The following is a 17859-nucleotide window of genomic DNA, read 5'->3' as shown; positions in this document are numbered from 1 at the left end:
TAGCTGTATTTAAAGAGCTTTCAATTCTTGCAGGCATGTTTTTAGTGGCTCTTGGATTACACCCGACCATCCGGATGAATCTCTCTCAGTATATGGTTACTGTTGGGTTTGGGTTTCCACGTAGGCTTTAAAACCACTGTTCCATCTACTAGTTTACTTTCTACATCACCAAATAAATCGTTTAAATTGCTCTAGGTATATTTTGGACCCAACAGATTGTCAGAAATGTGATATCATCTCTTCTTCACAGAGGTGACGGAGCAAGTGGGCCGCCGGGACCTGAAAGCCGTACCCTTCATCACTTACCTGTCCGACCTGATGAAGACTCAGCTGCTCTCCGATGACCTGGTGGCCAAAGTGGAGATCCGGTGCCAGGAAAAGGGCGTCTGCCCTGCGGCGTGCCACCTGTGCAGACAGGCGGGCCGGGAGAGTCCGAGCCCGATACCCGCACTGCTCGAGGTGACCCGGTCAGTTCCACTGTACAGTCTGGTACAGGATAACGTCACCAAAGAGGTAAGAGGCACAATGTAGTGATTCGTTCCTTCCACAATTCAAACATCATTGATTTATATTATGATAAATTATAATAGTTTATCCAAATTTGTTGTTTATCTGTAATTTACGGACACACTTTCATAAACATCATGGGTATGGGTCAGCAGAAATGGACTATGGATAAATATGTAGGGCGATCCCCCGAGATCGCAACAGCATTTCAGTCCAGCACTTTCTAAAGATGTCCATTGTTTTATGACAGGTCAAAGATTTATTGCACTGTGTTCACGTACCGGTCACTATTGAAGTGGACACGGTTAATCGCCTGTATATCATTAATATACATAATGTAGAAACGTAGGAAGCTCTGTAACATCATAATATTGTAGTATGACATTTCATTAATTTTCTTATCCGCTTATCCAGTAAGGGTCTCGGGGGGGGGTGCTGGAGCCTATCCCAGCTTTTTAATGGGCGCAAGGCACACAGTAACACCCTGGATGGGATGCCAGTCCATCACAAGGCACACACACACACATTCACCTATAGGGCAATTCAGTGTCTCCAATTAACCTGACTGCATGTTTTTGGACTGTGGGAGGAAACCGGAGCTCCCGGAGGAAACCCACACAGACACGGGAAGAACATGCAAACTCCACACAGAAAGCACCCGGACCACCCCGCCTGGGGATTGAACCCAGGACCTTCTTGCTGTGAGGCGACAGTGCTACCCACCGAGCCACCGTGCCGCCCCCAGAGTATGACATCTTTTTTCTTATTACTTATTATTATTAAATGCATTAATCACAGTGTATTCTCAGTGCCCACACAAATAAGGCTAGTTTGACTGTACTGGTTACAAAAAACATTTAAATGTTCAATCCAAAGTGACTTGTCGAACCGATTATGATCCAAGCAATTTAGGTTTTAGGTTTTTTAAGCGGCCCATATTTTGTCCGTGATTTTTACCTCGACCCAGACGACACAAACGACCCATCAAAACAAAACACAAAACTAAATATGCTTAATTAATAAAAAATGGTGGCAATCTGGTCCAACTGTGGTTTACAAGATGTAACGTAAAGCCTCCACAAGGGGGCGTTCGTGTGCAAGTTTATTTCACGTTTATATGCCTGTTAAAATTTGTTGGCTCAGGGTTTGGAAAACCTGGTTTAGGGTCTTGCTCAAGAGCCCAACAGTGGCAACCTGGCAGATGTGGGGCTTGAACTAGCAGCCTTCTGATTACTAGTCCACTACCTTAACCTCTGAGCTTTGTCAAGTCAACTTTATTTATTTAGACATATTGATTTAAAGCAATTTGACAGCATGCATGACCTGACTGCATGTCTTTGGACTGTGGGAGGAAACCGGAGCACCCGGAGGAAACCCAAACATACAAAGAGAGAACATAGGACCGCTTTATCTAGGAATCGAACCCAGGACCTTCGTGCTGTGAGGTGAAGGTGCTACCCACCGAGCCACCGTGCCCCCCCCCCCCCCCCCCCTCCTTCGTGTGCGTATAAAAGATGACGTGATGGCGTTTGAACAAGGATTAAAGCTGTAATCAGAAAATCCTCCAGCAGATGGCGAGAGCTCTCGCTTCGTCTTCGTGCGTCTTTCTCGTTTGATGGGTATTTATGAATAGCGGAGATAAGACGGCGGGCAGACGGGGAGGGTGCGCTGGCTACACCCGCTCGCACTCCATCCTCCTCAGCGCCTGAGAAATATGACATGTCTCTCCTGGAGGAGCGGAGCCGAATTCAATTAGAGGCCGATAGCCGCTGTATCTTCTGACTCACGGAGCTAATGAGGATATTAAATCGTGTTTGGAGCGGACCGCCGCCGCGCTCTTTCGTTCCGGCCCGTCGCTCCCGCTGCTGACGTCTGGCGCGGGATTATCCGGCGTCTGCTGTGCCGCGGACGCGCGGGTGACTCACCGACCAGACAGCCCGCTCTGAAACCCCCGACGGCTTAAAAAAAAAACCCGTCATATCTTTCAGAGCGCCCGTCTGATCTCCTCGGCACAAAGCCACCGCCGTCGATAACGAGAGGCTCGACAGGAGCGATCGATATCAGACGGTCTCCAGCGGGAGTCTGTCGATAGGTAAACAAACGGAGGAGCGCGTCCACCCCCCTCCCGTGATGCGCTGGGGACGGACCCGACACGCCGGTCACTCTCTCAGACGGTAGTAAGATTATTCAGGGATTATTGATCTAGATGTCGACAGCGAGGAGGAAACTGATACGTCTTCCATAGATGCTATCGTACCCAGAGTGTGCCCCATTTTCCCATTGTCTGCCCTGTGATGGACTGGCGTCCCGTCCAGGGTGTTACTGTGTGCCTTGCGCCCATTGAAAAGCTGGGATAGGGTCCAGCACTACAATATTATGACGTTACAGAGCTTCCTACATTTCTACATTATGTATATTTATGATATACAGGCGATTAATTGTGTCCACTTTCATAGTGAGCGGAGGCCATCCAATTCCTGTCTTTATAAGACCTGCTTTATGCACATGGGTCCAGTCATGAACTATAAAGAGTGTCCACATACTTTTGACTATACAGTGCCACATTATACAGTGCCATATGACAGCCATATGTTAAAGTTTGGGGGTTGGTATCCTCATATAGTGGATGCCGCTCAGCCAAATGGGTCCTGAAGTCTTGAAATCTTTTATTTTTTCTACTCTGGGTTTCCTCTGGGTAGTCCGGTTTCCTCCTACCCCAATATAAACCCTCTACAAAGCATATCTGGACGCGTGTAAGGTTTACCCAGCGTTCAGGCCGGCAGTGATGCGATGCGATTGCAGTCAGTTGGCAGTTGTAGTCTAGTAGACTAGTAATCATAAGGTTGTTGGTTCAAACACCACCTTAATCCTCAATTGCTTACACTTCTTACCCTAAGTCGATAAAAAGCGTCTGCTAAATGCCGAAGGGATGTGGCGATGACCAATAGGATCTGCCTATTAAAATCTGCTGCACTGCCATGGCATTGTTTTATTTTTTGGCTTGGCATCAGTTAAACCGTGGCAACCAAACACCCACAGGCGGTGATGACGCTTCCGGTGTGAACACGTGGCGATGAGCGATCAGCGATTCGGGCTGGCAGACTAAACGTAGAGTAAAGACTGGGTCAGACAGGGCACAGGAGCATGTGCAGTAGTAAGTGTCTCTAAAGACGGTCTGGTTCCTAACCAGATGATGATTACGCCCGGCTGGGGTTGGATTACACGGATCAGGAATTAGCCAACCATTTCCTCCAAAAATATCAGAGCGGAAACCTCGGCGTAGCAGGATAACCACGAAGCACCGAACCGGCCGAACCTCTCCAATGACATTTCTTATCCCGTTTTCATCACGCTGACCCCCCCAACCCCCCCAGCCTTCCCCTCCCCTTCACCCAGCAGACTACACATACTAACAGTGAAAGTATTATGCACCTCAGGCAGGCGATGTCTCGTCTGTAATTGAGGATTATGGGGTTAATTTTAGGATTAGTAAAGAATAAAAAGAGTTAGGGGGATAAAACAAAAACAAAACAAGCAAAAAAAGATTTTAATATCATTATTGTCTCTGATTACCTGTGTCGATCATTTAACGTACAGAGCTTTTAGAAAACATTCAGACCCCTTCACATTTTTTGGTTTTGTACATTTGGTTTAAATTGGCTGTGATTGTCATTTTTAAATCAATCAATCTACACATAATCATCTATAAGGATCTATAACACATATTTGGGTCTATAAGGGCCTTCTTTAAGAGTCTATATGGCATATTTGGTTCTATAAGGTGCCCCCTGTAAGGGTCTATAAGGCATATCTGGGTCTGTAAGGGCTTCCTATATGGGTCTATAAGGCATTTTGGGGTCTATAACTGCCCCCTATAAGGGTATGTAAGGTGTATCTGGGTCTATAAGGGCCCCTTAAAAGGCTCTGTAAGATGTATCTGGGTCTGTAAATGATATCTAGGTCTATAGGGGCCCACTATAAGGGTCTATAAGGCATTTCTGGTTCTATAAAAGCCCCTATAAAGGTCTATAAAGCATATCTGGCTATATAAGGCATATGTGGGTTTATAGGTCCCCCCAACATCTAGTAAGGGTCTACAAGGCATATTTGGGTCTATAAGTGCCCCCTATAAGGGTGTGTAAGGCATTTCTTGGTCTATAAAAAACCCCTATAAGGGTCTATAAGGCATATCTGGGTTTAAAGGGGCCTCTTATAAGAATCTATAAGGCATATATGGGTCTATAAGGCATATCTGGGTCTGAAGGGGCCTCTTATAAAAATCTATAAGGCATATATGGGTCTGAAGGGGCCTCTTATAAGAATCTATAAGGCATATATGGGTCTATAAGGCATATCTGGGTCTGAAGGGGCCTCTTATAAGGATCTATAAGGCATATATGGGTCTATAAGGCATTTATGGGTCTGAAGGGGCCTCTTATAAGAATCTATAAGGCATATATGGGTCTGAAGGGGCCTCTTATAAGAATCTATAAGGCATATATGGGTCTATAAGGCATATATGGGTCTGAAGGGGCCTCTTATAAGAATCTATAAGGCATATATGGGTTTATAAGGCATATCTGGGTCTGAAGGGGCCTCTTATAAGGATCTATAAGGCATATATGGGTCTATAAGGCATATCTGGGTCTGAAGGGGCCTCTTATGAGGATCTATAAGGCATATCTGGGTCTGAAGGGGCCTCTTATAAGGATCTATAAGGCATATATGGGTCTATAAGGCATATATGGGTCTGAAGGGGCCTCTTATAAGAATCTATAAGGCATATATGGGTCTGAAGGGGCCTCTTATTAGAATCTATAAGGCATATATGGGTCTGAAGGGGCCTCTTATAAGAATCTATAAGGCATATATGGGTTTATAAGGTATATCTGGGTCTGTAGAGGCCTCATAAGAATCTATAAGGCATATATGGGTCTATAAGGCATATATGGGTCTGAAGGGGCCTCTTATAAGAATCTATAAGGCATATATGGGTTTATAAGGTATATCTGGGTCTGAAGGGGCCTCTTATAAGAATCTATAAGGCATATATGGGTTTATAAGGCATATCTGGGTTAATAAGCGTCCCTTATAAGGGTCTATAAGGCATACCTGGGTCTATAAGGACCCCCTATAAGGGTCTATAAGATGTATCTGGAGCTATAAGGGCCCCTTATAAAAGTATATAAGGCATATCAGAATCTGTAAAAGATATCTGAGTCTGTAAGACATATTTGGATCTCTAAGGACTCCCTGTTAGGATCTAAAAGAAATAGCTGGGTCTATAAGGCATATCTGGGTCTATGAGTCCCCTATAAAGGTCTATAAGGGCCCCCAATTTACACAGCATTCTCAGGACAGAAACCAAAACATAAAGTGAAAGGAACTGTCTGAGGATCAGACGAATTCGTTCCATACAGGGCGTCATTCCAGTGCCGGTTCCAGCCATTGAAATAGTCAATCACATCTGTGATATGGTTTGATGGGTTTGCGTACTAGGCCTTGGCACCACCCGCCCGCCATCTGCATAAGCATTTATTTATTCATTTTAAATGGGGCATTTGGAAAACAGACCAAACTCTGGAGAACTCTCGCCGTGCCAGACTTCCACATTTCCATCCATCGCAGTCACGTCTACGTCAAATAGTCTTGATAAATGACGTTTAGAGCGAAGGAACGGTATCTCGACGGGCGTTTGATATGATGCCGTTATAATGACCTGCATGAGAGACGGCTTACAGAAGCACCGAGGGAAGACGCTCGAGGCAGGAAAAGGGGTACGGGGGGAAATTGTGGTGGAAAGACGTCATGATAAAAGACGTCAGCAAGCAAGACGACGAGGAAATGAGAGTGATGGAGTAAAAAAACAAACAAATAAACCATAATGGAGCATAAATGACTTTTGTACTTTTATGAATGAGAAACAGACAATGATTTAATCTAGCACATAGAAGCACTTTGTAGTTCTACAATTACTGACTGTAGTCCATCTGTTTCTCTACATGCTTTGTTAGCCCCCTTTCATCCTGTTCTTCAATGGTCAGGACCCCCACAGGACCCCCACAGAGCAGGTATTATTTAGGTGGTGGATGATTCTCAGCACTGCAGTGACACTGACATGGTGGTGGTGTGTTAGTGTGTGTTGTGCTGGTATGAGTGGATCAGACACAGCAGCGCTGCTGGAGTTTTAAAATACCGTGTCCACTCACTGTCCACTCTATTAGACACTCCTACCTAGTTGGTCCACCTTGTAGATGTAAAGTCAGAGACGATCGCTCATCTATTGCTGCTGTTTGAGTCGGTCATCTTCTAGACCTTCATCAGTGGTCACAGGACGCTGCACATGGGGCGCTGTTGGCTGGATATTTTTGGTTGGTGGACTATTCTCAGTCCAGCAGTGACAGTGAAGTGAAGTGTTTAATTAAGACTCTACTCATACCAGCACAACACACACTAACACACCAGCACCATGTCAGTGTCACTGCAGTGCTGAGAATGTTCCACCACCTAAATAATACCTGCTCTGTGGTGGTCCTGACCATTGAAGAACAGCATGAAAGGTGGCTAACAGATGGACTACAGTCAGTAATTGTAGAACTACAAAGTGCTTCTATATGGTAAGTGGAGCTGATAAAATGGACAGTGAGTGTAGAAACATGGAGGTGGTTTTAATGTTATGGCTGAACCCTTGAACTGTTGGATATTGATCGATTACATGCATTGAAAAAGCTTATTGCCACTGACGGGAAGCTGAACAATCCCGACTTCTAAATGCATTTAAGCCCCAGTTACGTTTGTTTATTCCATTAGCGTCGCCATCCTGTGGCTGAAAAACACTGTAAACACGGGCCGGGCAGATGGACCGACTAATCGATTCATCGAAAGCGACCCCGTGAGACCCCGTGAGCAGTGGGACTCGGGTTAATCGATAACAGGAAACGTCCGAATGAGATTTGGTAACGTCTCCGAAAGCGTCTTCCAAGAAAGGAGACCTGGAGACGAACCCGAAATTCACGAGGGCTGAGCCCGAAGCAGAAGATGACGTTATGTAAAAGCGCTCGAGGCGGATTTCCTCCCGTCCTTCCATCTTTACTTCCGTCTGACTCCGGTGTGAATTCAGCCCCGACCGCGTTCCTGGAAAATGTTGTTTTGCTCGACACCCGGCTCGCTGGTTTAATACTTAACCGCCGCGGGCCGTATTAGGTTCTCCTGCGCAGAATTCTATTGGATTTGCTCAGGTTTTGAGCACCCACACTCTGGCTGAGCACCGTCTGCTGTCCAGTTCAGCCTAACGTCCGGTCAATCATCCACCGCGAGCGCCGTCGCCCCGGCGTATTCGAGGATCCAGTTCTGACCGGGTCTCCGTTCGGCTCGGGTTGAGTTTAACACGTTTTGCAGAGAACGTAGAAATGCTGAACGTTCCCGAAGTCTGTGAGCGGAAACCGGACTGTAAGATCCATCATTCTGTTAGGAGCTCCAATTATTATAGTTTAAAATCATACAATAAAATAGCGTCCTAAAATAAAGGTACACTACGTATATGACCACAAGTATTCGGACACCTGACCATGAGCTTGTTGAAATAGAGTGATCTCTATGGGCGCTAGAACAACAGCCGCTCTTCTGAGGAGGCTTCTTACCAGACTTTGAATGTCTATGGCTGGGCACTGATGTTGGTTGAGTTTCCGATTCATCCCAGAGCTGTTCAGTAGGGCTGAGGTCAGGGTTCTGTGTGCAGGACGCTGGAGTTTCTTTAAATCGAGCTTGCTTTGTGCACAGGGGGACAATCATGCTGGAGCAGGAAAGGACCTTCCCTAAACTGTTGCTTTAAAGTTGGAAGCATATTATTTCCTTTATATGATTGATTTATTACACACAGTACAGGGTGGCAAGGTGGTGCACTGGGTAGCACTGTCATCTCGCAGCAAGAAGGTCTGTGTGGGTTTCCTCCGGGTGCTCTGGTTTCCTCCAACAGTACAAAGACACCCCAGTGTGAGTGTTTCTTACCTTTAACCCAATAAATTGGACCCGCCGCGACCCTGACCAGGCACTGTTGTTGGTTTATCGGTTGATCTGTGTGCTCATTGGTCCGGTTCGGTAAACAGAAAGCTCTAACTGAGGACGATCATCTTGTTTTTGTGTTTGCTGTTGTTTTGAGGAAGATTTCATTAGGAGGAACGTAATCGCCCCTAAAAACCATTACAGGCTGCTATAGACGTTCATGTCGGGGGCACAGGCGGCGTAATCGTCGTGTCCTGATGCTCGGAAAAGCCTGAAGGGAAAGTTTAAGTGTTGACAACATTTTATGAAAAGCTTTTTCCTGATCAGGGTCGTGGAGGTTTCAGGTTCACCGGTAAACGCTGGGTGCAACAGAAATACCCTTTATATGATTGATTTATTACACCTGTTAGCAACATAATAATTATAATTATAGAATAATAAATCAATAATAAAAAATAATAGAATAATAAAGCAAAAATAATAATTTAATAAAAAATGTATACAAATGTAATAAAGTTATAAAAATTTATCAAAAAAATTTAATACAAAATAATATAATAATAAAACAATAATAATAATTTCATCAAAATGTATAAAAAATTATTTAAGAAATAAAATATAAAATTATAAAAGTAATTTAATAAAATAATAAAATAATAAAGAAATAATAATAATTTAATAAAAATAATAAAATAATAAAGAAATAATAATAATTTAATAAAAATAATATAATAATAAAGTAATAATAATAATTCAGTAACAATGTTTAAAAATTGTATAAATTTAATAACAGTTTATAAAAAAGTTTAATTAAAATAATTTAATAAAAGTAATATAATAATAATGAAGCAATAATAATTTAATAAAAATGTATAACAAATTATACATTTAATAAAAATATAAAAATAATTTAATAAAATAATCAAATTAAATAATATAATGAAGCAATAATAATGTAATAATAATAATATTTATTTATTTATTTTAATGTCTTCATTAAAGACAAACTTCCCAGTTAAAGCTTTCTTGAGGAGAAATGAATCCTGACCAGACTGCTAGTCCCTGCTGCAAAAGCTCTTTCTCTAATCTGCTGCAACATGCGTCATATTTTATAACACTAAGAAGGATCAGAGCTAGTTTAGGATCAGACCGATTAATCAACATGGCAGAAACCGAACAGGTCTGGGGGTTCCTCGTATTTCTCATCATCCTCCTGCTCTTTCCCTCGGACTTGTCGGATCTGGACAGTCACACACAGGCTGACCTTTTTAGTTCGGCTTTTCCAATTAAAGTCAGACATGCCCGTGTCTGTACCTGGAGATGCCCTCGCTCGGGGTGCGACTTCTCAGAGCCGTGCCACTTCTCGAGCCGAGGTGTGCAGTCTGCCGCGTCGCCAGCCGTGACTCAGCGCGCCCCGGCCGAATTTAATTGCTTTCCTTTCACCCGTCCTGTCCTCTTTTTTCCTCTCAGGCCCTGAAGAGTGCAGCCATGAGCTCATACTGGTGCGCGGGTAAAGGTGATGTCATCGACAACTGGTGCCGCTGCGACCTGAACGCCTTCGGAAAAGACGGCCTGCCCAACTGCAGCCCCCTGCGCCAGCCCACGTGAGTCGCTTCCTGTGCTTGATCTGTCTCTTTATCTTCTTGATTTTAATTGGTTTCTGTCGGCCTCCTCCTGAGGAAGGTGGTGGAATGTTCTGTTCTGTCCGTGCTTCACCGAGGTGTGATTCCCAGGGACTCGGAGAAATTTGACTTTCAGAACAAAGTGTTTTAGGTGGTTAAAAAAAAGAAATCTCACCCAAAACTGTGACCCTGCATCCACACGGGGGGGCGACATGACCGCCGTACGGCTATGTAGTGAAGTCATGGACATGGATACCCTCTATTTGTCTCAGGTTTTACACCGGATGCCTTTCCTGATGCAGTGCAACCCTTCCTTGGACATAGCCAATTTTGTCTGTGCAGACGCCCGGCTGTCTCAGTGGTAGTGGGTTAGCGTACTATCCTGCTTTGCCAACTGAGTGCCCGGGTAAAATGTTTATAATATAACAGGATCTGAAATTATAGAAGAAATAAAAAATCCTAAAAATAATAATAATAATAATAATAATAAGGAAAATAACAATAATAATAGTTATAACAATAATAATAATTATAATAATTATAATAACAATAATAATAATAATAATAGAATAATAGAATAATAATAATAATAATAGAATAATAGAATAATAATATTAATAATAATAATAATGATAATAATAATAATAATAATAATAGTAATAATAACAATGATAATAATAACAATAATAATAATTATTATAATGACAATAATAATAATAATAATAATAATAATAATAGAATAATAATAATAATAAAAATGATAATAATAATAATAATAATAACAATGATAATAATAATAATAATAATAATAATAATAACAATAATAATAATAATGTTTGGAAGCTGGGGTCAGAGCGCAGGGTCGACCATTGTACGACCAAGAATGTTAAGGGCCTTGCTTAAGGGCCCAACAGTGGCTCCCACAACCTTCCAGTTGGTTACTCACAGCTCTACCCACTAGACTACCAGTGTTTCATTAATGTTATTAATTAATACTTATTAATATTATTGCTTATGGTTTTGAAATGAGAGGTTCAGGTGCCCGAATACTTTTGGTCTTAAAGTGTATATATGTCTAACCATATGATAATATTAATTAATCATTATTTATTTATTTATTTTTTACAGATTGAGGTTGTCTCCACATTTGGAGCCGTCCAGCACGGTGGTGGCTCTGGAGTGGGTGGACGTGGAGCCTCTGATTGGCTACAGAGTGGCTGATTACATCATCCAACACAAGCGGATCGAAGATCCATCCGAGGCGGAGATCTACACAGGTAAGGGACTTCTGATAAATGTGGATCGGATTTGGGAGCAAGAAATAATAAAAAATAACAAATGTAGCTTCACATATCTGGCATGTGTGTGAGTAAAGAAACGAAGGCACAAAAATAGACTTACGGTACGAGATCTGAAACTGATTACATCTGACTGACCGTCAGGTGGAAAACAGGGTCAGTGATGTTGCAATTCTGCTGTTTTAATCTCATGACCATGACAAATTTAGAAATTTAATTTCCCACTGCTGGGAAACGTCCAGTCCGCACGATGTCCTGCTCAGCCTCCCGGGCTGGCGAGCCGCTGGAAATAACACACATGCTGACCGATGGCTCTGCTGATCCGCTGAAGTCCACTTAGGCCCCGTCAGCTCGCAGAGAAAAGGTCACAGGACGGAGAAAAGAAAGATTTACAAGCTCCTTAATTGGGCCGGACCGGTTTCTTCCTCCTGCCGTAAGTCGTGTAGAGTGAGTCAGGCTGCGGTGATGGACGTTTAATAAAGCAGGATAAAGGAGAGGGAAGGTGGATGCGGTCGGGTTTAGTCATCTGACAGAGCGTCCGGAACTGTGAGCGACTCCGGACGAGACCAGGAAGGGGCGAGTGTCAGGTGATTCATGCTTTACCTGCCCACGCGTCCCTGTCAGGTACATTCAGACATCAAAATCATGAAAATTAATTATACGGTCTGAAATATTGGTGTAGATTTGTACGCTTTGTTTACTGTCACTGACTGTGGACATGTCATTTTCAGTTTCAAACCTACAGGTAGAGAAACATGCTGGTAAAATACTCAAATCATACAAAGTTGGCATGTCCACTTAGTTTTTGAAGATTTTGGCTTTTTAGCAATCAAGTCGGCATCTCAAACATCTCATTAGGAGCTTCATGGTCGAGCAGCTGCACACAATCCTATGATCAACATGCTCAATGCCTCGAGTCGACCAGAATGGTGTAAAGCACACCACCTTGGACTCCTACGCAGTTAAGCTAAACGGTCGGATCCTCCAGGTCGTTCAGCGAGCCATAAAAACCAGCGGGTTTCGTCCCCTGCTCTCCTCATTCCGCTTCTCTGACGTGAAGAGATCCGACGCGGCGTTTAACGATTACGGATTGCTGCGCTTGATTTCCAGAGACGGGGCGGCCAGGGCCGGAAACGTGGCCCGTACTTTCTGAGCCGTGGTTCATTTATAATCGTACGATCCGGACATGTTGACATCGGGATTCTCTTTCAGAATCGGGTTGTATTTCAGTGGCGGGGCCGGTCGGTCTCCCCGTACAGCGGCACCGGCTCTTCCTGAGAAAAAGCCCACGTCTCAAACACTAGTCCATTATGTTACTAAATCCTGCTGTACTGGTCCAAGTTCACATCCATCATCACAGTCGATCCTCGGGTTAAAGCACGGCGGGGTTATTAAAGACGTAGCTCATGTAGCGCAACAGTATGTATATATATATAAATATACAGTATATATACAGTACAGGCCAAAAGTTTGGACACACCAGCCAAAAGTTTGGACACACCTTCTCTTCAATGTTTTTTCTTGATTATTTTTATTTTCTACATTGTAGATTAATACTGAAGACATCCAAACTATGAAGAATTATGTAGTGAACCAAAAAGTGTTAAACAAACCAGAATATGTTTTATATTTTACCAACTCTACCTCTGCACAACCCAACTGATGGTCTCAAACACATTAAAAAAGCAACAAATTCCAAAAATTCACTCTAGACAAGGCACAAACATTCATTGAAAACCATTCCAGGTGGAAACCTAATAAAGCTGGTTGAGAAAATTTCAAAGAGTGTGCAAATCTGTCATTAAAGCAAAAAATGGCTACTTTGAAGAATCTAAAATATAAAACATATTCTGGTTTGTTTAACACTTTTTTGTTTACTACATAATTCCATATGTGTTCCTTCATAGTTTGGACGTCTTTAGTATTAATCTACAATGTAGAAAATTTAAAAAAAATTAAGAAAAACCACAGGAATGAGAAGGTGTGTCCAAACTTTTGGCCTGTACTGTATATATACTGTATATACACATAACAATAACATTTATAACATCATAACAGTAACTTCTAACATATATAATATTATAACCATTACATATAACAAACAATAATCTATATAACATCATAACAATAACTTCTAACAAATAACATTATAAACATAACTTATATAAAATCATAACAATAACTTATATAACATCATAACAATAACTCCCAACATATAACATTGTACCAATAACTTGTAACATATAACATAACAATAACCTATATAACATCATAATCATAACAATAACTTATGTAACAAAATAATAATATAACATGTATATTATAACATGTAACATCATAATAACTTTTATAACATCATAACAGTAACTTATATAACATCATAACAGCACCTTATATAACATCATAACAATAACTTATAACATATAACATAATAACGGTAACATAACATATAACATCATAACAGTAACTTATCACATGTAACATCAAAACAATAACTTATATAACATCATAACAATAACTTATAACATATAACATCATAACAGTAACTTATAACATATAACATCATAACAATAACTTATAACATATAACATCATAACAGTAACTTATATAACATCATACCAGCAACTTATAACATATAACATCATAACAGCAACTTATATAACATCATAACAGCAACTTATAACATATAACATAATAACAGCAACTTATAACATATAACATCATAACAATAACTTATAACATATAACATCATAACAGTAACTTATATAACATCATAACCATAACTTATATAACATCATAACAATAACTTATAACATATAACATCATAACAGTAACATAACATATAACATCATAACAATAACTTATAACATATAACATCATAACAATAACTTATAACATATAACATCATAACAGTAACTTATATAACATTATAACCATAACTTATATAACATCATAACAATAACTTAAAAAATATAACATAATAACGGTAACTTATAACATACAACATCATAACAGTAACTTATATAACATCATAAAAGTAACTTATATAACATCATAACAATTACTTATAACATAACAAAACAATAACCTATATAGAATCAAAACAGTAACTTATATAACATCATAACAATAACTTGTAAAATATAACATAATAACAGTAACTTATAACATATAACATCATAACAGTATCTTACATAACATCATAACAAAAGTAAGCAGTGCATCTACACAGACACAGATATGATTGTCTGTGTCTCTGGGGGGTCTGAAGCCCTGTGATGGACTGGCGCCCTGGTCCAGGTCCAGGGGGTTCCTGTCCTTGTGCCTACTGTTACCAGATGGACCAGGATCCGCCGCGATCCTGACCAGGATAAAGCAGATGCATGAAAATGAAGAATGAAAAGAAATCAGTTGTAATATACAGTATATCACACGTATAAATCTGAGTTTCATTACAGATACTTGAGTACGAGTGATTTTTTGGGCCTCTTGAAAAGTTCTGGATCGTGTTCAGGAATAAAAAGAATAAAAATGAGGAGCTCTGAGCTGCCGTTTACACTTCAGCGTAGAGACGGATCTGTTCTGAGAGAGCTGAGGGGGTGATTGTAAAGGAAACACCGCGCTCAGGTTTCGTCCCGTCGGCTCGAGCTGGCGATCAGCGGTCCGCTGGCTCGGTTCCGGTTTAATCTGTGTGCTTAACGAACCGAACCTGATTCCGATCCCGAGCATCCTCGTCTCTGTCCGTCTCGGCCTCTGCTGCGTTTCGGAAGGCGTCCGCGGCGCTCACCTGAGGCTCCGGAGTGAGTCAGCGCCCACGAATATGTTTTTCATTTACTAATTGAAGCTGATTAAATGTTTCGGCTTTGTTCTGACCAGCGCCGGGCAGGAGGAACGTTCCACTCCAGCCGCCCGTAAAGCGCTTTACGATGTGTTCTTTGGTGAACAATCCTGTCTGTAAAGATCGATTCCCAGCAATGATGCGTGTCTCCTAAACCCGCAGGTTCTGCTTCTCACAACAATCCCAGCATCTACGTTTCGTTTCCTCGTAAAACCCAATCGTAAAACGTTATTCGTTCCTAACATGCAAGCGCGAAAGAAGCGTCCGACTGTACGTCTTTTATTTCTCCTAGCAGAGGAGCAGAGGAATCCTAGCGGTGCTATCGACCTGACTCACCTCTTTGACTCTCTTCACATTTGCGGCATTTAGCGGGCAAACAATTGAGGGCTCGACACTGCCAACTTGGGATTGATGGGGCTTGAACCAGCACCCTTCTAATCTCCAGTTAGTATCTAACCACGAAAATCCCAGAGTTCGCATCTCAGCTCTGCTACCGGTCAGCTGGGCGCCCCTAGCAGGCACGATCAACAGTGCAGACAAAATCGGGCACTGGTCTGATGGGTGGTGGTGCTCGGTTGCACCACACCGACGATGATGATGCTTCTGGTGTGAACGCAGGGCGATCAGCGATTCAGGCGAGAAGAGAGCTCTGGAATGAACCGGAACATCAATTGAGACTCTTCGAACCCAGCTGTACAAATGCTCTATTGACCGATGGGCACAAATTCCCACAGACATTTGTTGTCATAGCTAAAAAGATAACACAGAGGTCACTTTACTTTAATACTATTTGTTTTGGAAATGGATCGTCCGACAAGCCCACGGTCAGTTAAGCTTCTGTGTGAATGTGTGTAATGTAAATATAAGGCTGTTATACTGATATAGTCAGGAACACACGCACACACACACACACACACACACACACACACACACACACACACACTCAGGGCAAGTTTAGTAGCTACAGTTAACCTGACTGCTCTTTGTCTTTGTACTGTGGGAGGAAACCGGAGTACCCAGAAGAAACCCAAAGAGATAATACAGGTGTGTGAGAGTGTGAGAGGGAGTGTATGAAAAAATGTGTGTGTGTGTGTGTGTGTGTGTGTGTGTGTGTGTTGTGAGATTGGTTGTATGAGCGTTGGAGAAAGAGTGTGTGTCAGATTAAGTGTGTCCGAATACCTTTGTCCTTATATTATTCATACTGGTCAGGGTCGTGGTGGGACTTGTTTTCCTTGGAAATGACTTCCTGACCGATCAGCCAATCATGTCCATGAAGTCGCCCGACTTGCCGATAGCAACACTGAGATTCGAACCCTAGACAGAAAGGACGTTTCTGGTCACTATCGTCCAGTCTGAGGTCTGTATTTAAAACCACGTGTCCATCAGACACCTCTAGATGGCGCCCGCACGCAGAAACCCGAGTGTTTGTGAAGCTCAGACACCAGCCCGTGTTGCCAGTTCAGAAGATAATACGATTTCTTTTGCTTTGTTATTTGATGTTCAGTAAATATAAGCAGTTTTTGCAATTAATCTAGACAATTTAAGTTAAATATTCACGTATTTATAGATGACTAATATAAATAAATGACGACATTCTGCTCGTATTTGGTAAGTGGGGTGAGGGATTTATGACAGGTATCTGGCAACCCTGACACCAGCTGAGCTTCTGTAGCTCCACATAAACCCTGACATCACTGAACATCCACACCTTTACCTGCCGACGCTTCGGTTTATCACGGATCGTTTCTTCTCGTTTTTATATCCTGCATTCGTTTCATCCTGATCAGAGCTGCGGTGTGTCCGAAGCCTGCCCAGAAAGCATCCGGTACCATAGCAGCGCATCACATCACATCACGTCTTCTCTTATTTATGCACGGATTCTCACCCTGGGTAATAAACAGTAGTCAATTCACCTTCGAAAGCCTATGTGGACATTTGGAGAACATGCAAAACTGCTTATGTACAGTGATTAGAGGGGAGAATTGAATCCACTTCCCTAGGATCATGGTGGACAAAAGTATTGGGACGCCCCTTCTAGTTGTCGTATTTGTGTGTTTCGGCCACAACAATTGCTAAGAGGTGTAATAATCAATTATATAAAGGAACAGTTTAGGGAAGGCCCCTTCCTGTTCCAGCATAAATACATGAAGAAAATGTCAGTTTAAAGAAACTGAACAGGAATTTGGACTGAACTGGAGCATGAGTTGAAGCTTTTTTGACCAGTATCAGTGCCCAGCCTTACCAACGCTCTTTTGACCTAATGGGGACAAATTCCCACAGATATACAGACACAAGTCCTGTGAGAAGCTTCTCAGAAAAGATCATTTAAAAATTAGAAGGGGCGTCCCAATACTTTTGGTGTTCCACTGTTGGTGGTTCCTCATCCTCACCCTCTTCCTTTTTTGAACCCTGGGCACACACACACACACCGCTGTATTTTCCAGGTTTGGGTTTACTTTTGTTGGAGCCGGGGTAAATATATTAGGGAAGTACCCTGCTCGTAATCTCCACATAAAACTTGTAGGTTTTTTTTCCTACACAGCAGATAAAACCTGTAAAGCGGCGCCGCCGTAAAACTCCAAACTATAAACCG

At 42.0% G+C, this 17859-nt stretch overlaps 1 protein-coding gene across 1 annotated transcript in view; it reads left to right on the top strand.

Annotated features, from left to right (window-relative positions):
- LOC134303423 (astrotactin-2-like) overlaps positions 1-17859 on the top strand; it is a 311971-nt gene that overhangs the window by 256401 nt on the left and 37711 nt on the right. The window contains exons 17-19 of the mRNA XM_062988832.1: positions 251-513; positions 9979-10112; positions 11259-11407. Of these exons, the coding sequence (XP_062844902.1) occupies positions 251-513; positions 9979-10112; positions 11259-11407 (546 nt within the window). The remainder of the gene's footprint in view (positions 1-250; positions 514-9978; positions 10113-11258; positions 11408-17859) is intronic.

The sequence above is a fragment of the Trichomycterus rosablanca genome, chromosome 26 (assembly GCF_030014385.1).
Source record: "Trichomycterus rosablanca isolate fTriRos1 chromosome 26, fTriRos1.hap1, whole genome shotgun sequence".
Taxonomy (NCBI): domain Eukaryota; kingdom Metazoa; phylum Chordata; class Actinopteri; order Siluriformes; family Trichomycteridae; genus Trichomycterus; species Trichomycterus rosablanca.
The sequence above is the reverse complement of the archived record's forward strand: the minus strand, read 5'-3'. Positions and strand labels throughout refer to the sequence as shown.